This window comes from Nelusetta ayraudi, unplaced genomic scaffold (genome assembly GCF_046127955.1).
Source record: "Nelusetta ayraudi isolate G7.1 ecotype Tasmania unplaced genomic scaffold, CSIRO-AGI_Nayr_v1 ptg000063l, whole genome shotgun sequence".
NCBI lineage: Eukaryota > Metazoa > Chordata > Actinopteri > Tetraodontiformes > Monacanthidae > Nelusetta > Nelusetta ayraudi.
The window spans coordinates 4,443,047-4,466,750 of record NW_027466113.1 but is presented as its reverse complement, the minus strand read 5'-3'; the positions used below and the strand labels follow the sequence as shown (position 1 = coordinate 4,466,750).

Here is a 23,704-nt window from a genome sequence, read left to right as displayed (position 1 = left end):
ATCCTCCGTCCATCACTCCATCTCCTCCTCCAGCCTTCACGTCACTGGATTTGCTGCTGCTCCTGCTGCTTGAATCTGGTTTTGTTGGCTGAAAAAAAAAACAAAAAAAAACCCTTTGCATGCCCCCCCGCCGCCCCCTTTCCCTCCACTTCCCCATTTATTGTTCACTCTGTCTCTCCCCCCCTCCCCTCCCTGTTTCTCTCAGCATCTCTCCCTGGGAATCCACTTTTTTTTTTTCACTCCCCTCCACAGTGTTTTCTCTTCATGCATCTCCCCCTCCCGTCATGCCTCTGTGTGTGCGTGCGTGTGCGCTTCACATGCGCTCTCTCCGGCTCTGCCATCCTCCTCCACCTCCGAAATTAGCAGCTCGTCAGAGTTGTCGCTAAGGCGGGAGTTCAATCTGTTGCATCCGAACCTGTGAGTGATTTTTCTCTCTTTTCCATAGAATTTCAAATTTTGTTTCATTCTTTTTTTGTTCCTCTGCAGCCAGTCGCTAGCAATTCTTGCCGTGGTGGCGATCTGGTCGAGGCATTGGTCAGGCTGATGGGAGTGTGCGGGGTGTGATGGTGGGAAGGAGGGCGGGGGGCGTGCAGTCGGCTTTAGACCCCTGGCATCTCCGCTGCGAAGCCGGCTGAGTTAAACGGCTGCTAATCCCCGTTAACAGATTCATTATCTTTGAGTGATATCGTGTTGTGAAGTCGTTGGGAAGCGTCGAGGGGGCGACGACGCTCCGATAAAAGGTCCCTCGGGGGTGTCTCCTCAATCTTAATCTCTCTCTCTCTCTCTCTCTCTCTCTCTCCCTCTCTCTCTCTGTTTCTCTCTCTCTCTCTCTCTTTCTCTCTCTCTCTCTCTCATCCATCAACACAAGCACCTCACCGCTGTCAACCGGACAAACCGTACAATCATTGGCTATTTGGACGTTTCAATAACTTCAAGACTTATTGGCACGCTCGCCCCCCCTCACCTCCCACCACCGGAGCTCTGACCCCCCCCCTCTTCTTCCTCCTCCTCCTCCTCCTCCTCCGCCTCCCTGCACCCCATCTTTTGACACATCGTCGGGCATGACTCTCAGCCATTTTTCGCTCATTCAGGATGGTGTTTTTTTCTCCCCCCCTCTTCCTCTCCGGGAGCGCCAGGCGTTGATGGCCGACAGAAGAGCTCTCTGAGCGGGTAGTTTTTTTCCCACGGGGGTCGCCGGCGGAGAGACGACACAGAGCAGGACAGAATCCTCGGCCGAAGCCGCCGACAGAGGTGAGTACCAGTCCGATCTCTCGCTCTCTCGCTCTCTCTCCCTCGCTCGCACCCTGTCTCCTCCATGATGGATTTATTTCTGATGTGGCTGCGGAGACAAATCGCCTTTCCAGTGAAATTTGATTAAATGCACGAGTGTAACGCTGCAACATTTTGAATCCCTGCTTCTTCCATTTGCTTGTTCGCTCGATGCAACCTCCAGCTTGGACGTCTTGTGGAATAGGAATGATTAATAATGAATTAATAGATGATGCTGTAATGGTTCGACTGCATTGCCATCACCAGTCTGCTCTGTCATTACGTCCCGTTGCCGGTAGTTAAACCTTGCAGGATGTTTGGACGCCTGCCTGTCCAGCGGCTGCTGGTCCGTCGGCGTGGAAGTATTTTGTCACCGTCAACTTGTCACGCTGCACTCGCGCGCCCGCCAGAGCACCGATGCGCTCTGACTTGCCGTGACTGCGAGTTGCGCTCGTCTCCTCCTCGAGGTCCGTCGTCGAGCAGCGGTCTTGCGGACCAACGCGAAGGGGGCAGGGACATCGTAAATCTCTCGGTCCGGCGGCTTCGCACGGTCGCTAACTTCGTAAAGCCGCTAATTAATTTGCTGCACGTTACGAGGCTGCGATGTTTCCTTGTAAATCACAGGCCGTAAGTGTTGTCGTTAATTGTTGCTGCCGTGTTGTGCGTGTGCGTGTGCGTGTGCGCGTGTCCACACACACGCCGGCGACATTGGAAATGTGCACGTCTCTGCAGCAGATGAAGGTTGGAGTTGATTCTCCTCCACAGTTGATCCCGACGCTCTCGTTAGCTGCTTTTACAAAATGGCTCTTTCCACTTTTCCACGTCGGGGCATCATGGAGTCTCGTCTCACTCACCTGATTTCATTCTCGGCGGCGTCTCCGCTCTGTGCAGACTGACCCCCCACCCCCACCCCCTCCTGAAACCCCCCCATGCTTTCCTTTCTTTCTTTCTTTTTTCTGAAGAGCCGAGACGACGGGTGCCGCGTCTCACCTCACCTTGCGTCTCCCCCCTTTTGTCTCTCTTTCTGCGGGCACCTGACTGAATCAGGTTCCTTCTTTGTTGGTCTTCAGTTATGCAACAGTAAAAAAAAAGAAAAAAGCCTGATGACAAAAGTGGCAGGAAGGAGACGTCAACTTGAGGTTTCCTCTGTCATGACAACTGCTGAGTAAACTGCCGCTTCTGGACCGTGTCTGCCCCCCTCCCCCCATGGTGTCTCCCCCATTATCATCACCTCATTAGGTTACCCCCCCACCCCGAACCCCCACCTCCATCGCTCTCCGGGTTGCAGGAGGCTCCTGCCTTGTCTCAGTGGGAGACCGCTGGTGACCTGCTGGAGACTCTAATTCTATTAATTGCACAATAATGGGTCTTTAAACTGTGTGTGTGTCGTTGTTTTTTTCCCATGCTTGCGCCAGTGCGGTATTATAATCCATCAGGAGGACTCGCTTTCATCGCGTTGACCCACTTTCTCGCCGGTGATCCCAGCGAGTAGACTCGATTCCTTTGATTACAGAAAGATCCCCCCCCCCCGCCTCCCCCCCATCCCCTTGCTGTCGTCTCGCCAGCCAGCCAACCAACCAACCCAAAACACCTGCTAAGGTTTCGCTGGATCCTGTAAATTCACAGTGACAAACAAGTGACGTGCGTGTGAAGTGGAGAGACGGGCGCAGCGTGTTCGCGCCGCCGCAGCTCTCGCGGCGTCTGAGCGCGGCGGCACTCGGCTCGCTTTTTAATACGGCAAATGGAAATATGGCATCGATTTGATTTGTGACAGTTGGGCCGCTGGTGCCACAAAGGTGACCGGGCTTATTGTAATGGGCTTAGGGCAGCGCTGTCTGGCCCGTGGGGGCGAGCTGTTAACTTCCACGCCGTGACCGGCCCAAATCTGAATTGTGTGTGTGTGTGTGGGGGGGGGGGGTCTGGCATTTAAATGTGACATGAGGTCTATCTGTGTCCGGCAGCAGTGAGGGCCAGCAGTGAACGGGCCAGCGACAGTCGAATCCTTCAGCGGCGGCGACGACTGCGCCGATTGAAACTTGCGTTGAATAAATAAACAGCTGCGTTGATGCGCAAAGAAAATCCAGAACAAGTGTTGCATTCAGTGTCTCCCGCATTATTGGATGTTCAGCTCAAAGGAAAATAGTGATATCAGCGCCGAGCTGAGCTGTGCGTCGCTCTCACTGCTGCTGTTGTTCCTTTTTCTTTTTTTTTTTTCTTTCCTTGAGCGGTCTTAAAAAAAGATATATATATATTTTCTTTGACGCTAAATCTTTGCTGGTCTGTTAATCTGGGCAGCCGGTATCAGAAGCCGAGCAGGCCCTCGTCGTGCTCTCTGTTGGCCCTCTGTGCAGTCGTTGTGTGCAGGATTTGAATGTATGTTTTGGCTAACCGGATTAAGCCATTGTGTCCACTCTTCTTTATCCGTCTTGGTCGGCCCAAAAGGAGGCAAGCCGGACACCAAGCAGCGGTCAATAGCGAATTGACTCGAATGTCTCTGTGCTCTGTATGATTATTTTACCTCCCCTCCCCTCCCCTCCCCTCCCAACATCTCATGTGTTGGTACTGCTGCAGTAAATGAACGCATGTTTGTCGGCTAAAGTATATGGCTTGTGTTTGACTAACTTGCAACGTCCATTCCAAGGAACAACAAATAACTTCAAGATTGCATGAAACAATCTGGTTATTCATTCATTCATTCTTTTATTTTTGACTCTATATTATTACTGTTTATTGAAATGACTTCAACAATCAGTCATTGTAACAATTCTGAGCCCATAATGCAACTCAGCCTCATTAGAACAGCAGCGTGTCCTGAACCTGAAGACACAACATTTGTGCTGCGACAGGCTGCTAGTTTTCGTACACATCCTTCTTTAAAATGTTGCCACGAGAAAATGATCCCAGATGAGCGACTTCAGCCAAAAACTCAGTAGCGTCTCCCAGTGGCGGCTGTGAGGGTTTGCACTTTGAGCAAACTTGAAGTGAAAACACATCTTAAAGTAAGAGACTGTAAGTGCAGTTTTTGCTCAGGTGATGTCATGCTGCTCACAAGCCGTCTTTCTTTCACCTACCCGGGTGGGCGGGGCTTGAGGTGGGCGGGGCTCCCAGGTGGCCACTGACCTCCCTGCACTCCTGCTCCCATAAGCCTGTCACCCCTGACTGTACCCTCCTCCCCTCCCCCACCACTGAGGCCGCTCTGACCCCTCTTCCTCTCTCTCTCTCTCTCTCTCTCTCTCTCTCTCTCTCTCTCCCTGGCAGGGTTGGAGGAGGGGACCGCTGGCTGGCGCTAGAAAATGGCTGCCATGGCAACGGTGCCCAGCTACACGCCGTCGCTCTGGGTGAGGCTGTGTCACGCCCTCCCCAGGCTGGACCTCAGCATGCAGATGAAGGACAACGTCTTCGTGCCCGACAGCTGGGAGTACCAGCAGGTAACGACACCTGCCGCACGCAGCTGCTCGCCGCGCCGCCATGACTACATGACCGCACGCCGGCCAATCGGAGGGGTGCGTGCTGCCCCATCAGTGGCGCGCTCAGTTTTAATGAGAGTAGATTGATTTAAAAATTCCTCTACACAAATTTTCAGAACGGTCCAGTGTGTAAAATTTGGCTTGGTTTATGATTTTTGGTAAAAACTCAACATACTGCCCAAAAAACATGAATAAAAGTTTGGTTTTACTGCCTTTAGAGCGGTTCTCATATATTTGATTTGATTTGATTTATATTTGTCTCAAACAAGCACAAGTAAAACAGCCAATATGTGCAACAAAACAAACAACAACAAAAATGCAAAGTGCAAGTTGCAGAAGGGGCTGAAAGAAGCAAAGCTTATCATATTCAGTCCCCCCTTACATTGTTATATAAGCACATACATACTCAAAAAAATGAATTAAATCAACAAATTTAAAACATTTTAATCTGTACATTCTTTAATACAAGAATATACAGGGTGTTCCAAAAAAAAATTTGACATCATTTTAAAAGCAATTATGTTGAAAACTACCCAGTCTAGCGCAATGAAATTGAACAGTTTAGGTGTTGAACATCATAAGTTCATTTTGAGACCGATTTCACAAGTGTTTAATAGGTGCACCGCCTGTGACACAACTGGGTGACACACTGGGTGCGCGAGCATATTCCAAGAGGAAAAACGACTTCTCTTTGGGAGTGAACAACGTTGGTCAACCTGAAAACAGAACAAAAACAAAACATTGAATATAAAATCTTGATCTGTTTTTATACATTCTGTGAAAATTTGAGGTTATTTCAACAAGAACTGCCAAAATTATTGGCCCGCGAAATGATGTAAAAACATGGAGCAATAAGGGACTGTCTCCTAGTTAGCTGCCATCTTACACCATCATTTTTTAAGCTAGCAGCCTTACGGTGGCTTGAATGTGAATCCTTAAAAATTTTGCACACTGGACCTTCAAATTCTTCAACGTGAAATGGTTCAATTCGGTCGCCTCTTGCAGACACTCCTTCTCTGGTCTTTCTCATGTTTTCATCCCTCTTTTCATTGCTGTGTTGAGGCCTTTTATTCCCGCACGCTGTATGCAGCTGCGACGTGGCCAAGTGCACCAGCCGCAGGTGCGGCTTTTTTTTCCCACACGCTGCTCTGGCATTGCCCGCGTACAGTTTGCGCCCCCCAAACCCCCGCTGCGCCACGCAAAAGGTCTCGTCCGTCCTCTCTCCTTCCAAACCGGCTCAGTTGCACAAAAAAGCAAACGAGAAAAAAAGTCTCCGGCTAAGCAGCATCTCACACTGCCTGTTTGTGACTTCTCTGCGGTACAAAGAGGAAGAGAGGGGCGGCTGCGGCGGTGGCGGCGGAGCTGCACAAATTATCCCGCAGAACAGAAAAGACAAAAGAGACTGAAAGTGCTCCGAGATAGAGAGAGCGAGAGAGTGAGGGAATGAGTAATGCGAGGAGGTTGCCGAACAGGGGAGCGGGCAGAGGGAAAAGGGGAGGGAGCGGGAGATGAGAGTGGGAGTGAGGGAGAGTGGCAGTGAATGTATTTAAGTAGGTCACAGATTATTAATAGAGATTCAGTGGTGTGGATAGAAAGGAGGAGAGGGAGAGGGGGAAGAGTGCAGGAGAGGAAGAGTGTGAGCCTGCCTGCGTGCGTGCGTGCACGCATGCATGTGTGTGTGTGCGTGTGTGTTGGGGGGGGGGTTGGAATAGCGGGATGAGTGGCGTAGGATATGGGTGGGGTGGGGGTGGGGAGGCGCGGAACAGGAGGTGATACGGAGGGAAGGTGCAGGAAGCGGCGGTGACAGACGGCCAGATGGACGAGGGATAATACTACCGGCCGAGTGAAGTGTGTTTCACTCCCATTTGACTTTGTGACACGGAGCCCGATCAGAGTCTGACAGGGCTCAGTGACATCATCATTATCCTCCTCCTCCTCCTCCTCCTCCTCATCCTCTCTATCGTTATCATTCCTCCCCCCGCTGCCGTGTGCCAGGAGATCACGGACCGATGGGCACCGAGGGTTTATGGAATATTTATGAAATGTATCCCAACGAGGAGAGCGAGAGAAAAAAGCTGAATTCACTCGGTTCAGATTCGCGGGTGTGTGTGTTGGAGGGGGGAGGGGAGAGGGGGAATCTTGATCTTCCTGCTTCACTGACACCATCATTCGACGCTCTAATACCTTCTTAATCACAGTCCCCTTGTTGCTGTGGGGGCGGGAACAACGCACACTGTTTAAGAAGATGACTCGGTGTTTTAGCACCTGCAAAAAAGAAAAAAAGGAAGTGCCATATCTATTTCTCTCTCACATCCCCCGTCTTCTTCCTCTTCTTCCTCTTCTTCTGCTTCTTCCTCTGGAACTCCAAGGAAACGTTTTATGTTCAATGTTTTCAGTTCTTTCGATCAACATTTTACAGTCACTCATTTTATTTATGGTATGGGCTACAACAGAAAAAAACAAGACAATATGGCAACTTTTAAAACTTATTGTTGGGGAAGCAAAAATGGCCATTTACATTTCCAGGAGAAACAGAATTGAAGGGTTTTTCAATGCAGATGTAACGATGGTGTGGCGCCGCAACCTTTGTTGCAGAGTCCGCCTGGGAATTTTCTTTTTTTTAAACGATGAACGACCTCGAGAGCTTCTCAGCAATCTGGCGCCATAACAACATTTTGTGTGCTATCTTAAATGATGAATTACTTTTTTCTGATGCACTGAAAGATTGAATGTTTCTTTTTGGCTTGTGTTTGAGTTTTTCGTTTGTTCATTATTATTTATTTATTTATTTATTTATTTATTTATTCATCATCTATTTTTTCATAATTTTTTGCCTGTAAAAAGCTGCATCATTTTTGTTTTGTTGTACGTAAAGTGTGGTTGTAAAAAAAAAAAAAAAATCTTCTTCTCCTCCTCCTTCTTCTTCTTCTTCTTCTTCTTCTTCTTCTTCTTCTTCTTCTTCTTCTTCTCCTCCTCCTTCTATCCCTGCTGCAGACCCTGCTGGTCCTGTCCAGCGTGTCGGCCATCGCCCTGGTGCTCTCCCTGCTGGTGGTGCTCTCCTTCCTCATACACTACTGCTGCTGCCACCGCGGCGACCGCAGCGAGGGCTCCGAGGACGAGGACGAGGACGAGGATGGCAGCACGGGCCACGGCTACAGCGGCAAGAAGGGCCGCGGCATCTGCTGCGTCACCTGGGTGGCGGTGGCCGCCGTCACGCTCTGCTGGTGAGGACGGGGGGGGTGGGAGGGTGGGAGAGGGTGTCACCAGGTGTCACCCTCACCTGCATTAGTCCATGACGCGAGAGAAGTATTTACATGACTTTTAAAGGTCTTAGGTGTAGACCAAATAACAGCAGCCGCACACTCGCAGCCTTGTGCAAATTATCAATTTGTTTTGCAAGCTTTCAGTCCTTCCGACCTCCTTCAGGCATAGACAGACAGCCAGTGGCTGTGGCTGTCACTTCACCTGATTGTGTTAATATCAGACACGTGTGCAGTCATGGCAAAGGTCAAGACAGACATCATGGGCACTGTAGTCCAACTGGGGAACTTGTACTTGTACAGTGTCATGTGGTTGACTGGCTGAGTACTGCTGCAAGCGAACATGTTTTTTCTTCTTTTTTTTTTCAAAGAGTTGAAGTGATCTGTTTGTCGTCACTCCTGCTTGATATGCAGTGCGACCCATCTAAGTCTCCAATAGAAAAAACAAAAAAAAAAATCACATTTTGAACACACTGTGTGACACATTACAAGAGAAATCCACTTCATTCCTCTTTTTTCACACCGGTGGGGAAGTAAAACTTTAAAACAATGTGACATTAAAGCCGATGAATCTTGAGGTCAAACTGGTCAAGCAGCTGCTGCAGCTGCAGGTGCCGCCAGTGCAGCGTCCCACCGACGGGCCCTCTGGAGTGTCGACTGCCTCTGGTGTTGCCACGTCGTACCGCCACCACCACCACCCCCACCACCACCACCACCATCATCGTCATCTGCTCTTCATTCTCACATGTTGGAGGGAAACAGGCCTGAGTGACAGCTGACGGTCATGTTGTTCCGCTGTTTACTGTGTGTGTGTGTGTGTGTGTGTGTGGATGAGCTCAGCTCGCCCACCTCCAGTGGCGTCACTTCCCCACCGGAGGCGACCCTGCCTGCCGTCATCCAGCAGCAGATGTAGTTTTTCCCTCCAGACTGTCCGCGAACTGCGACTGTGACTGACGTGCGTCCGGTGTTTCCTCGTTTTAGTCACTGATGGAAAACTCTTCTTATCGGCGTTCTGTTAACTGGAATCCGCAGGCCTCAGCTGTGCGTGCGTGCGTGCCCGCTCGTGCCCGTGCACGCCTGCCATCAGAGTCGACTTCACTCCGCTCGGCTTTAAACGAAGCTGCAAACGTGCGGGAAACACGACGCGCAGGAACGGCTTCATCTCGCACAGACTCTCAGGTGGATGTGGGCTGATTCACTTCAGAGCAGCTCTGGATGGAGAAACATCACCAAAACGCCATCATGTCGGAGTTTAACCTCCTGGAAAAAAAAATTTTTCCCCCCATCTTCCATTTACACCGGTTCCTCCAGATGTTGCTCCTGGCGGCCGCAGGAAGAGTCGCCGCATTAGCGCTCGGCGGCGTCGGCAGCTTGAAATGCAGAGCACACGGCCGCGCGACCCTCCCCCCACCGCCCCCTCCTGCCTCCCCATCCCTCTTGCTTTCTAATCTGGGTCACATACTTTGTGGGAGATTGGGTCATACCATTCCTCTCGGGTTTGCGGGGATTTGAGGGAACAGCTGGTGCCGAAGCCTTAATCTGAATATTTGAATAACAGGAAGACGTGTAAACATGGCGCCCGCGCTCGGCCTTGCCGGCGCTGTACCTCGCCGGGGCTGCGGCTCCGAGTGGCCGGGATCATCTTTTTCTCCCCCCCACCCCCCCTGCCTCCCCCAGCGACCCCATCACGTCGTCTGTTCATCCCCCGCCCCCTCCCTGTGCCCCAGCAGCGGTGCAATGCACATCCAGTGCACTCACATCCCCGTCCTCTGCCGCTCCATCTCCTGTCACAGTCATTTAAAATGTGCATACACACTGAATTAAACATAAGTGTTGAGCTTCTGCTGCTGCTGCCTGCGCCTCCATCTCCCTTGGTTTCTCTCGGTCTCTCTCTCACACACACACACACGCACATATTTGTACAGTACATATATAAATACGCGCCCCTCCCACAATATCTCATGACTTCTTTTTTTTCTCTCCCTCTCTCTCCTCCCTCCCCTCCCTTTGCAGTGTTGCCATAGGCATCGGTTTCTATGGCAACAGCGAGGCTAATGATGGGATGTATCAGTTGACCTCGTCTCTTCTCACAGCCAATTACACACTGGCTTCCATCGATCTGCTGGTGAGTTCTGCTGCTCTCGCACTGTAAACTGGCTTGCCAAAATATCTGCCCCGGCTGCACTGTGTGAGTGCGCGTGTGCGTGCGTGCGTGTGTGAATGTGCACATGGAGGTACTCGGCGAGGGAGGGGAGTGAGGGGGGGGGGGGGGGGTGAGAAAATCCAATACAAATGACGTTTTTATTGACGTTGTGGTCAAACAGTGGTTTACTGTATGTGTCAGCCTGCTGAATGTGCACTGCATTGTGGAGGATGCAGCGCTGGAATTTTTTTTTTTACAGTATTCATCAACAATAACACAGTGGGTTGGTATATTCATTTGGAAGAACATTCAGGCCACATTTCGGGTCCAGTGTTTTGCTTGAGAAGCACATTGGAGGTGAAGAAGACAGCACACAGTATATTTATAATGGAAGAATCCAGTGTTGAACTGGAGGATTGATGGCCTAACTGTTCAATAGTGACTCCGGAACAAAAAGGTGAAGCCACTGAGCGGCTAAAAGTACAGGAACATAGCATTGGTGACCCGCTACGCAAACCATAAAGCCATTTCCATGTTATGGTTCGTGTCCGTATTTATTGTGACTCAGAGGAAAACAAACAAACAAGGCAATGTGGTCAGGGTGCTCATTTGCAGTGGGATTAACGGTCAACCGAATAAAACGTTCTCCCAACTCACCACCTCTTCATGGTGAACAGGTGACTATATCGGCATTCACTCAATCATTCAATCAGCGTTCCTTAACCACACCCCCCGTGAACTGCGTGGCTGGCGTCAAACAATCAGCTGATTCTGACACAAATGATAGATATACCGGCATATAGCACCTGCGTGTCCCTTTAATTCCACCTGGATGGGTGGATATGTTATTTCTTATAATTATTTATACATTAGACTTCATTTTTTCAGTCTAATAATCAGATTTTTCTGTCAGTAGCGGTTTGGAAACAACAACCTGACCTCTCTCTCCCTATCGAGCCCTAAACTTTGACTCCCTTCCCCGCTGGTGGCTCCTCCGCCTCAGAGGATTTTCACCCTTGAGAAGCTCCTCAGACGACACTTTCCTAATGACAACGACACCAGCGGCGGCTCCTCTGCAACTCATTTCCAGGATCATTTCAGCCCCTCGCATTCCGTCTGAGTGTCCGGATGTTGCAATTCAAGCGCTCGTTACCGTAAAAGCGTCAACTCCCTTTCACTGGCGTTAGCGAAACCGAGGCGGCGCCGTGACCGCCATCTGCTGTGGGTTTTTTTCATGATGTTAACGCAGCCATTTATCACCACAGCTCTCCGAGTCCCGTCCTCTCCCTCCACTTTGCGGTTTCCTGCTTCACTTAACATCCTCTGCATTCCTCCGTCCACCCCACCCTCCAGATTTCAGACACGGTCTCCGGCCTGCAGCTGTCCATCTCGGGACCTCTGACCTCCATGGAGGAGCTCTTCTCCGGCAGCAAGCCGTTCCTGGTGTCCACGCGGAACTGCCGGAGGTTGTCGGAGAACGTCATCAACCTGCTCTCCTCCATCTCGCTGGCTCGCTCCGGTCTGGACGCGGGCCTGGGGAACGACAGCGGCGTCAGCGGGGCGTCCATCATCCCTCTGACCCCGGTTCCTCCCTCGGTGGCCCCCACCCTGGTGCCCAGCAGCGGCTTGATGCCCAACCCCTTCTCACCCGGCTGGGCTGCCAACACGCTGATGGTCAACGAGGACTACAGGTGAGGCTGAACTGTGAGGGTTGCGATGCTGGATGATTGAGAGTTGTGTATTCATTAGTTACGGCTGCCTGATGATGGAATTTATTCAAAAATGATCCGACAGCGCGCAGCAGCACAGAGGCAGCTTTGCAAAAGCGCATCAGGAAATGGTGCAATAAATAATCAAATCAGATTCAGTTTGCGCAATTTATTTTTTTGGGCCCAGAATTTGGAAAGGACTCAAGTGTCACTTCTCTTAAGCAATCACGTAATTAATCCAAACTGGATGAAGGGAATGTTAAACATCCGATTCCTGCCTTTCAATATTGCGCAAGACTCACAAACGCTGTGTGCGATGAACTGATTGGACCGGCACAAATGGAACATTTGACCTCTTTAGGCAAACGGTTAAATAATCCTTTTCTTCAACCATTGTAAGTATTTGCAAAAAAGGTACTTTGACATTCTGTTATGTAATCCTTCATCTGTTTTTCTTCTCAGAGTCGCTCTAAAAAGTTCCATCAATGTCTTCTCGCGAAACACAGCCAGTCACCGTTGGCTTCTTGGCAAATACGACAAAAATAGATTCGAATTAGTCGTCTCATCGAATTAATGTTCCTTATGAACATGTTTTTTTCATCTAAATTGTGGTTCCAGTTTGAGCAATTCCAGATAATGATGTAAGAGAAAAAACACAATCACACGTACGGTGAAGCTGCGTTGATCGTTTTTTGTGTTTTTCCTTGGACGTATTAAAAACACAGAGCGCTGTTGTTTTCCCTATTTCCCTTTTATATCAGTTTATTTATGGAGCAGACTGATGTGGCCTGGTCCATAAACACGGACTGATTTCCACATAAATTCTTCTTTTACAACTTGCTTTCTCACAAGTTCATTTGCACTCAGTTGTTTAGGTTTTTTTTTATTTCACGATCCGTACATTTACAGAAGGTCAACTGTCGTCTGCCCCAGACTTTGCAGCCTGCTATTTACTGTACGTGCGCTCATTAAAAGTGGCTCTGCGTGTGCGTGTGTGTTTACACCTTTCCTTTTCAAACTGCAGGTGGCTGTCGTATGTGTTGCTGCTGCTTCTCGACCTCATAGTGTGTCTGTTCATCCTGCTGGGCCTGGCCAAACAAGCCCGCTGGCTGCTCATCCTGTGAGTGTCCACACACACACACACACACACACACACACACACACACACACACACACCTCTGGTTGGACGGTCTGGGTGTCGTCTGGTCTGAAGACTCTGTGGTGTTTCCTGGCAGGATGACAGTGCTGGCCTGGCTGGCCCTCTTCCTCAGCTGGGGCTCTCTGGGTCTGGAGACTGCCACCGTGGTGGTGAGTAGACTGGGGAGGAGGGGGAGAGGCTGCTCTAATGGGTGGGGGAGGGGGGCGGGGGGGAACCAGGAAGTGGTCGCACTGATCGCACGCCAGCGCCGTGCACGTCGGCCTGTGTTCGCCTTTCCGTGCCCGTTGTGCTAAACAGTGAAAAGGCCCGGCTCTGTGGGTCGTCGGGTGGGGGTGGTGGGTGGGTGGGTGGGGGGGAGGTTGGTGCTGCTGCAGCCGTGGCCAAGGACCAGAAAGGCAAGAAAACGGGGCCAGAGATTAAAGATTCAATGCGCGTGTGCATGCACGAACTCGTTGGCCAACAAAGTGCACTTGTGCATTAGAGTGCGTTGGAAGCACTGGAGTTCCATGTGAGGAGTGTGACTGCTGAGTGTGTGTGTGTGTGTGTGTGTGTGTGTGTGTGTGTGTGTGTGTGTGTGTGTGTGTGTGTGTGTGTGTGTGTGTGCCTCTGAGAGATGGAGATAGGAGACGAGGGGAAGTGCTTTCAGCGGGAATGAGGAAGGGAAAATGTGTGCGTGTGTGTGTGTGTGTGTGAGGGAGAGAGTCAGGGTGAGTTTCTCAAGATCAGTCTGAGAGAGTGATGAAGTGGTGAACCATCACAGTGCTCGGCTCGAACCGCTGCTGTTGCTGCTGCTGCCTCGGCCTCGCCAACCAGGCCCGGACGCTCCAACTCAGCAGCACCCTGCTGGACAGTGTTGAACTGCAGCGTCAGTGACGTGCAACAGAGAAAGTTCTGTCCCTCTCCGTCCACTTTGCTCCGTATGATTCAGAATCGGAGAGCTTTGTTTCTTGTTTTGTGCGTGTGTGTTTATTTTGTTTCGTTTTTTTCCCAAGTCCGTGCTGTATGAAAAGGCCAAATGCTGGCTGTTTTTCTGCTCGGCTGCCTACTTTAAGGGGCCTCAGTGTCGTGCGGAGCTGGCAGGAGACGTCCCGAGGCCTGTGAGTTTGGGCACAGAGACGCTCTGTCCGCAGTCACTGACGGGAAAACAAAGGCTCGGCTGTCGGACGGCCCACTTTGTTCCGACCGGCCGTCTGTTGGTGCTCTCCGCGGGCTTTCACTCCCTCTTCTGGTGGAGAAACCTCAAGCAGGAGTGCTCTTTGTGGCGACTCCGGGCTGAGTGCTGCGTAGAGCGTGGCATCGATCGTAAAGTCTGTAACCTCGCTGATACAACTGGAGAGAAATCTGAGCGGAGCAGTCGGAGTCCGTCGAGGAGGGAAGAGGCGGCGGCTACAGACAACTTCAGATGCGATAAAAGAAAAGTTTTGGTCAAAACTGGACAAAAGAATGCATGATGAAGTGAATCTGGTCAAAGTCTGGTTATAATTTTGTCTTGACGTAACTTTGTTTGCTTTATTTTTGTTCGACCCTCCGCAAACGCTGTCATGTTATCACGCTGTCGCAGTTGCGGCAAAGGCGAGTTGTAAATAAGGACGCTGGCGTCAACCAGAGACATTTAGTGCAGCTTCAGGAGTTCACGGTGTCACAAGTCGACTTTTGCCTGTTTGAACCAAAAGGCCAGCAGCGAAAGACTTTTCCAAACTCATCTCATCTTTGCTCCCAGCTGGCTTTGGCTTCGCCGTTGGTATGTCATACTGCCGTGTGCATGTATGTGTGTTATGTGTCAGGTCATAGAAGTGGCAGATTGAGGCCCCTTGGTGATGAGCTCATGGAAAGATATCAGCTTCGCCCAGGACCTGGTGTAACTCGGGCAGATCGATATTTGCGGCCGTGTGGTTGACAGCGGCTCGGGTTAAGTGTGTCAGTCGGTCAGCGTGTCGTGTGGTTCACGACCCCCTTGTGCTCTTCTCCATTTTTTCCCCCCGTCTCCTTCAACCCTCCCCGACGGCCCGTCCGCAGGCGCTCAGCGACTTCTGCTCCGACCCAAACACCTTCGTGCTCAACTCCACCCAGTTAAACACGGCGACCAGCTCAGGTACTGTGTTCTTGGTGCAGTGTCCTTGATTAACGTGGTCAGCTGTGGTCAAATATGCTGACAGGAACCCTCTTCCTCCCTTTTTTTTTTTGTCTTCCACTGGCCCACTCAGATGTGGTGGATTACTACCTGACCTGCAGCAGACGCATGAACAGCCCCTTCCAGCAGGTAGCGTCCTCCGTCTCCTCCTTTGCAGTCGCATGTTTCCCCAATATATCACAGTATAATTATTCTGTCCTCTCAACCTCCACCGACTCTTTGAAAGTTAGCCCGGCAGACTGCGGGTCGGACCTGCTCAAGGCCGGCTAAGGACAGAGCAGATGCACAGCTGCTGCTGCTGTCCGTCCTGTCCTCCAAGTGATGCGCACTTTGTGTGGGGGAAAAAAAGAGAAAAAGACAGAAAGCCCCCGACACGCTCAGCATACTAATGGTGTGTTTGAAGAAGTTAAAGCCAAAGGAGAAAAGGTCTGAACTTGTGTTGTCATGTGGGCTGCAGCTGCTGACCCAGTCCCAGAGGGCGCTGTCCAACATCCACACTCACCTCTCCAGCCTGGACAGGAACGCTCTCACACAGTTCCCCAAAGCAGAGGTACAGCATCCCATTTGGGAAGAAGCCCCTCTTCCATCCCTTGCGCACCCCCCCCAACCCCCACCTCAACTTCCACCATCTAACTTTACTATTCTGTCCTTGAGTTGATGTCAAACTAGACAGATAGTTAACATTTGAGACAATCCAATGAAAACTGAAGCTTGGAAGTTTAAGGTTTTCTTTTTCTTTTTCTTTTTTTTTAAACTGATTTCCTTGCATTTCTTGAACACTGTGGTTGAATCCACTCTGAACTTTTGTAAAACTGTAGTAAAACATACACACAACATATAATCATTATCAACTCTTTACAGTATTTCCATATAATTCAAATGTCACTTAAATTGACTGTGGGCATCATTCAAACACTCAAAAACACGGCTAGGCTATCATTTCAACTAAAGTCAGATCTATGTAGTTGGCTAACCACTGCACAACTCCACAAGGCAATTAGCAAGCTAGCTACTTAGCAAACTATGATTAGCAATTCTGTAAAAGGGATCAAAACTTTGCTAAACATGAAAATATGCACTCTGTCATCATTAGACAACAAATAAGCTTGTCAGTTTCTACTCACAGACATATAATCTCCAAATATTGCCACTAACAAGATGCTGAACTGCACACACGATCTCCAGTTTGTCACAACTAAAATGGAATGTTAACTGGAGCGCTAAAAATGGAATGAAATGAGACAAAAACAAAGTATAGTTCCAGCACATTTACTATTCACCTTTTTTTGGACTGTACAGCGATCACTCAGGGAGGTCCAGCAGATCCTCAACTCCACTGAGGGGAACTTCCATCAGCTGGTGGCGCTACTCAACTGCCGCGGCCTAAATAAGGTGAAAAACTGGACTCTTGCATCAGTCTCTGCATAACTGCTTTTTTTTTTTTTTTTTAGATCCTCATCTTGTTCAATTTAATGAATTATGGAGGCATATTGGCGCCGTTCCAAAAAGAAATGGCTCTATATCACATAATTGGGTGAAAAGTTTCGCCTCTGGCATGAAAAGGTGATCTGGTGCGGTGCCTTTTTATCTCGCCTTGTTATGTTTAGTTTCGCTTCATTATCATGGAATCACGTTCAAACTATCTGGTGAAAACGTGAAACTTTTTGTGGAATAAGGTGAGACTGAGCCCCCCCCCCCTTTTTTTTCTTTTAGTATGGCAGCAATATGCAGCAATATGCCCCCCCCCCCCATCCACCGAGAGAGACTTCTCGCTGTTAGCGAAAACACGACCGAGAATCAAAGACTTCAGCCTGAGATGACCTTGAACATTTTTGTCAACGTTTGTCTGTCCATTTCCTCCCAGGACTACATTGACTCCTTGAAAGGCCTGTGCTATGACGGGATGGAGGGCTTGCTCTACCTCTCCCTCTACTCCTTCCTCTCGGCGCTGGCCTTCACTGCCATCCTCTGCTCTCTGCCAGGCGCCTGGAGGAGCTTTCCCAGGTGAGCAACCCCACAATGCAATCGCATTCTTTCCTCCCTCCGACTCCCTGCTGGGATCGGACACGGTTACTCACCGTTAGGTACTCGTGCGTACACACTATTAAGCAGCAACAGGAGGCGAGGGAGGACGCGGTGGAGATTGGTGAAAACAACGATCCATTCAGAACAAGTGACTTCCCCACGTTTGGCAATCTGGTATTTATGGCTAAATATTTTTGGCTGCACCTCACCGTTCCTGGCTGGCCAGAGAATGACTCGACCGCGGGGTTTTATTTAACAGGCCCTGTTTTCCAATGTCTCTGCAAATATCTGGAATTCCCCAGATTTTACAGAGCAACACTGACACACAAAACCCCTGTTGTTCCCGCGCGCCACAAATCATCAGCGAGTATTTACTTTGGGTTTTGGTCTTCCTCTTGACTGGCGTGTGTAAAATGAGGTGCTTCTGCGGTCTTGAGTCGGAAATACTTTCAACGTGCTTCTGCTGCTTTCTGTCTCCTTTTCTTGTTTTTCTGTTGCCGGCAAATTGGTTTAAAGGTCCAGGCGGCCTTCCCAAATTTTTAAGGAAGCCTGTTTGACAGAGCTAGCTAGGCAGCTAACTGGTGGCAAGACCCTTTTTGCTCGATGTATATTCCTATATATATATATATATATATATATATATATATATATATATATATATATATATATATGAGAACCATTCTAAGGGCAGGAAAACCAACTGACTTTTATTGTACTGCCAGTGTACACTTGCATTACTGTATTTCTGGGCAGTATGTTAAGCTTTTACCAATATAAAAGTCATAAATCAAGCCAAATTTTACACACTGGACCTTTCACCGACGCTGCCAAGTATGAACGCTGGACTTTATCGGTGTGTGACGACCGAGTGGTTTCATCATTTCTCTGTCCCCACCTTCTCTCTCTCTCTCTGTCTCTCTCTCTCTCTCTCTCTCTCCCTCTCTCTCTCTGTTTTTTTATTTCATGGGTGACACCAGTGAATCAGAGGAGTACGAGGACTCCGACAGCGAGAGTGAGGACCCCTTCACCTCCCATCAGGCACGTAGACAGACGGCCTCGGGGTCTCAGCGAGGGGCCATGGCCCCCTTCTATAATTACCCGGGGGCCGGGTGGACACCCCCCTTTTCTAGCGCGCCGCCCCTCCCGTGAGTAACACAGACACACGGACACAAAGACAGACAGACAGACAGACAGGCAGACAGAGGAGGGCTAGGAGGAGGAGATGGAGGAGGAGGAGGAGGAGATGGAGGAGGAGGAGGAGAAGGTCGCTCTCAGGTGCCAACCTCAGCATCAAGCTGGTTTTCGGTACCTGTGGGCGACTCTCACACCTCCTGCAGGTCAGGCATTGAAAGGCATGTATGACATATGACAACACACACGCACACACACACACACACACACACACACACACACACACACACACACACACACACTTCTTTTTTGACACATAGTTTTTTTTTCTTTTTTTGGACGATGCACTCAGAGAACAAATCCTTTTGTATTTTTTTTTTCTCACCCTCAGGACACTCACACAAACACCTCTCTGCCAGTAGTAGGAGTGCATTGTAGTCAGTCAGTCAGTCAGTCAGTCAGTCAGTCAGTCAGTCAGTCAGGGCTTCTGGTCCAGGGCAGCCAGGTCAGACACACGCACTGCAGACAGACACACAGACGAGTCAATGTGGACCACAGTGTAGGCAGAGAAACAGACACAACTGCAGAGGTCTGTCTGTCTGTCTGTGTGTCTGTCCATCCGTCTGTCGAGTGAGTCATGAAAGAAGAAAAAAAAAAATCCAAATGAATAAAATTCAATTTAAGATTCCTCTCCTCTCGGGGACAGACCGTGTAGGCCGCTCGCTCATTTCTCACAGATCTTTGTCTCAAACAAACGGCGTCCTGTCTCCTAAACAGCAGTAGGCTACTGCTGTGTTGGGAGGCGGCGAGGCTCCGCTCGTAAAAAAAAAACTCCGGCGATGTGAGGCGTAGGTAACCCCGCCCATCCCCCCCGACACACCCACCCACCCTCCCTCTCCCCCCCGACACGCCCTCCCACCTGCATCGCTCTCCATCTCTCTCCCACGTCATCGCTGCTTCTCACCCTCCCAAACCTTCCTTCCTTCCACCTCCTCCCTTTTTCTTTTAGCACTCTCTCTCTCCTTCCCTCTCTCTCTCTCTGTCTGTCGGTTACCCATCTCCAATTGTGTGCTCTCTCTCCCCCCCACCCCTTTTTTTTTTCTCCCTCACTGGCGTTTCCCAGCTCAGTTAGCGCTCTGATGCTCTCTAGCCAGTGCAAGCTGATCATCTTGACTGCTTAGCTTGACGCTGTCGTGGCTCAAAGAACCCAAAAAAACAAACAAACAAACAAACAAACAAAAAACAAACCAGGGCCGACGTGAAGGGCGACTGTGTTAAAGCGGACAGCGGAGGCTCAGCAGGCCCGTCGACTCCTCCCGAGTGCGGAAAACCGCTCGGGAATTGCTCTCTTCATGGTACAGATAATCAGATTCATTAGGAAAAAAAAACATTTACAGCTGAGACGGTGAGAGTCACTCACACCCGGCTCTAAATGCACATAGTTGCAGATTATGGTGTAAATCCTGCAGTGCATCATCAGTCAAGAGTGGTCTGAGTGCCAGCTGTACTAATCACACAGGCTCGTGCTGTGAGCTGTCTAGCTTTTATTTCTCGGCGCTATATTTCTAACCGCTCTCTCTCCCTCTCCCCTGTTACCTGTCCTTGGGTCCCGTCGCCCTGCGGCCCCTCCCCCCCTCCGCCCTCCTCTCCTCTCCTCCGTCTTTCTCAATGTGTCTCACCCCTCCCTCTCTCCCTCTTCTCTCCATCCTCTCCATTCCTCCTCTCCCTCTCTCTTCTGTCCTTGTCTCTCTCTATCTCTACACAGGACTCCAAACGTTTCCTCCAATGGCAACCCTGGCTATGAGAGCCTCCCCTTGACTGACAGGCAGTCCCCACCCCCCTCTGTGAGTTCCTCTGTGTTTGTGACACCGCCGCCGCCGCTGCTGCCACCATCTCTGACATTAAACCAAAAATAAATTCGTTAATTCAAACTAGAATAAACAAATCGATAAATAAAAAACGTCCGCTCTTCACGCACACGCTCGTTTCGAACCGTCGTCTGTGCGCCGGCCGCTTCTCCTCTCTTTTTCCTCTTCTAACGCAACGTTCTCCAAACTGTGCAATAACATGTTTTCCACACTGTTGCAGATCAAACCTGTGCACAACTCACCACTTGGTGACTAACGACAGGCTCGTCTGTTTCATCAGTATCTGACCAAACGCACTGTCACATCTGATCAAGGCCATTAGATGATGATGATCACATGATGTACAGGGGATATGAGGGGCTCGTGGCCGAAGCAAGTGGAGCCGCCGTCATTCACTAAACATCCATAACCTTGCGGTTTGAACGCAGCAAAAGAAGCTTTTAAAGGTCCATTGTGCAAGATTTACTGCCCTCCAGTGGTAAGAGGGAGGATTACAAGCTAAAGAATACCAGTTCAGTCATGATGTATAGTTTTGTCATTGTCACTGTTGTCACTTTAGGTCCATCCATCAAAAGATAAATTACAATCAGACTGTTCGACTGAATGAGGTGACATTAGTGTGTGTGTGTGTATATATATATATGTATGTATATATATATATATGTATATGTATATATATATATATATATATATATATATATATATATATATATATATATACACATATACATATATATATATATATATATATATATATATATATATATATATATATATACACATATATATATATATATACACACATATATATATATATATATACATATATACATATATATACATACATATACATATGTTTATTTATTATTTATCTTTATGTCATTTTACACATACACATGTATTTTACTACATTTTATGGCAATAGATCCCTGTGCTGTTTGAGTGGGCCCTTTGTATAATTGACTTTTTTATTGTAAATATGTTGTTTTTTTTACTACATCTTTAGTTATTCAGTTAAACCTTGAATAACTAATTGGCAGCAGAAGCTGAAAATTCAGATTTCATTCAGATTTCCTTATAAAATTCAGCCCATGTTCTTTTTGTTAATGGAATAGTACTGTGGCATGATGACTAATGGGTTGTGCAATGAAAACATACATACTCGTATTATAAAAATAGACTTCACTAAATTAGAACCTTAAACTTCTTCTTCTTCTTTGACAGATCTTCAAAGGTTCAGTTTTTAAGACTTATACGGAGAATTTACGCTGCAACAATTTAACTCAGTCAGTAGGTGTAGGATGGCAATCAGATATTAAAATTTACCGCAAATCACATCCTCACATATTTTGGAAATTAGGAATGTCAGGATGATCCTACCAATGACGTTAAAAAAGTGCATAAAATTCATGCACGGTGTCTTCTTTCTGGGCTGAAGGGCAAAGTGAAGGCAAAATGAAATACCCCCCCACGCAACACTGATAACATACAACGCACACACGTGCGCAAACACACACACAACAGTTTTATTCATTCAATTAAATTTCTGGGAAATTATTGTAATTCTTGCACATAAGACTTTTGACTTCTACGAGGTAAATTGTGCAGAATGTTTTTGGACGTGTGTTGGTCAGATAGTGAGAAGCACGTGTGATTTTAACGACTCCTGACAATTTTACAAACACGTGTAAATCATTAAATGTTCTTTTTTCCTCTCCCCCTCTCTCTCTATCTCTCTCCCCCCCCCTCTCTCTATCTCCTCCATGTGGCTCCTGGACATGCAGTACTCTCCCAGCATGCTGACTGGTTACGGGGGAAGTCAATCACACCCCAATCCTGCCCATTCGCGGAACCTGTATTCACGTTGACTATTATTTTTTTGTTAGGAGAAAAAAAAAAGAAGATATGTTTAGTTTTCATATGAATGGACACTTTACTGAAAAGAAACTAATCTTAATACAATGAATGCTAGGTGTGAAATCAAAGCGCGTAACGTCAGTACCACTAAATATTCTTATGAAAAGGACTTATATATATATATATATAAAAAAAAAGAGAAACTAGTGGAAAAAGGACTGTTTGTGGCGGCGTTGACGGTGATGGTAGGAAGGTTGTGCAAAAAAAAAAGAACCAAGTCAACTTGGTCTAAATTCTTTCCCTTCGTCTGTCCAACTCTGTGTAAATCGTGAACAGTGGTGAGGCAAGTCAGAGTGGTATTGATGCTACTAAGTTGTAGTTTTATATTCTTAAATGTTATCAGTACCACCGGTTTATTTTCGAGTTTTTATATAAATATTGTTGTAGAAAAACACTGGCACGTAGCAACGAGACACTTTTTTTTTTCTGTGAATGTTTATGCAGTTCCCTCACTTGGTATCTTTTTTTTTCTTTCTTTTTTTAAAAAAAAACAACAACAACAAAACATTAATATGATTACTTTTTATAGGTGGCAATTCTGTATTTTCCTTGTACTACCTTATGGTATTCTGTATATCTCACTGTCTGTAATATCTGAATAAAAATACTTGAGGGCTACCAAGACCCTGTTTCAACGATTGAAGGGAGACGCGACAACTGCCGCTCAGGCCAAGAGTGGACGACTACAAATCCCATGCAATGACAGCAGGTACATAGCAATATGATTCTTGCTACTGGTGTCGCAGTAGCCATACCGTAACTAGCAATAACTATGTATAGCAGTGGGTTTCTGAGATCTCTCCAAGACGTTTTTTGTGTATATATATATATGGTACGGTATGTTGGAGAACTTCATCGGATCCTCTCCCGACCTCCACCCGTCTTTGCCGACTGACCTTGTTGACCCTTGAATTGAGTTTGTATGGTTACCAATGCTCCTTTTGAATGGCATCCTTTTACACTCGAGAGTCTAATATAAATAAAAATTAACTTAATAACCTTCACTTGGTCTGCATCGTGTCTGCGGGTCAATGCAACAGGCTGCACACAGGGTTTTTACTTAAAACAGGAAGTTAAAGTTTATTATAAATAAGCTACAACAGTATGAACCTCTGAGCTCAGGCGTGTGTTAAGAGTCGGTCACTAGTGTGCACCAGAGACAACCTTCTGTTTGGATATGCATAGATCAACAGGAGAGAGGAAATACAAACATTGAGGTTACGCACAAACGCAGTACCAGTGTTTTTGCATGTTTGACACATTTACTACCAAGAAAGCTTTGTGAAAAAAACAAACAAACTGAAAAATAAAGCAAGTTTCAGAACTTCCACTCAACCTCTGGCTTTCATTTATGGCTGCAGAGATTTAAAAGTCACGCCTGATCAGTCAAAGCCTCAGTCCTGCCCGCCTGCGGACGCACCGTCCCACAGACAGGCTTCAAGTTATACGTAATAGATTATCAATGCTGATTAAATCTCAAAATGTCTCACAAAGTAAAAAGGTAAACAAAGGCTGACTTACGAGGAACGGATTAGAGATGTCATGTGGCACACTGTGAGAAGGCAAACACGCTGTAGTACATGGGCAGAAATATGCAAAGACACTGGTAGTTCTTCATTTGCTAA

General features: G+C 48.1%; 1 protein-coding gene across 3 annotated transcripts; it reads left to right on the top strand.

Moving 5' to 3' along the window:
* The first annotated feature begins 858 nt into the window (after positions 1-858).
* Positions 859-23,083, top strand: ttyh1 (tweety family member 1). Of its 3 annotated transcripts, none has more exons than XM_076040859.1 (15): positions 859-1,251; positions 4,528-4,697; positions 7,731-7,960; positions 10,010-10,121; positions 11,493-11,830; positions 12,873-12,968; positions 13,084-13,156; positions 15,024-15,099; positions 15,212-15,267; positions 15,596-15,688; positions 16,438-16,530; positions 17,003-17,142; positions 18,141-18,308; positions 20,060-20,138; positions 21,947-23,083. In XM_076040859.1, the coding sequence occupies exons 2-15, from the start codon at positions 4,563-4,565 to the stop codon at positions 22,028-22,030; spliced, it is 1,773 nt and encodes a 590-aa protein (XP_075896974.1). In that variant the 5' UTR covers positions 859-1,251; positions 4,528-4,562; the 3' UTR covers positions 22,031-23,083. The 3 variants fall into 3 exon arrangements, with proteins under 3 accessions (XP_075896974.1, XP_075896975.1, XP_075896976.1); XM_076040861.1 differs by having other exon boundaries at positions 867-1,251; positions 18,141-18,201; XM_076040860.1 differs by lacking the exon at positions 18,141-18,308 and having other exon boundaries at positions 860-1,251.
* The last annotated feature ends 621 nt before the right edge of the window (positions 23,084-23,704 follow it).

Coding starts and splice junctions, on each gene's coding strand:
- ttyh1 (XM_076040859.1), top strand. CDS start 4,563: ATGGCTGCCATGGCAACGGTGCCCAGCTACACGCCGTCGCTCTGGGTG. Junction 4,698..7,730: donor ACAGCTGGGAGTACCAGCAG/GTAACGACACCT, acceptor TCCCTGCTGCAG/ACCCTGCTGGTCCTGTCCAG. Junction 15,689..16,437: donor CACAGTTCCCCAAAGCAGAG/GTACAGCATCCC, acceptor TGGACTGTACAG/CGATCACTCAGGGAGGTCCA.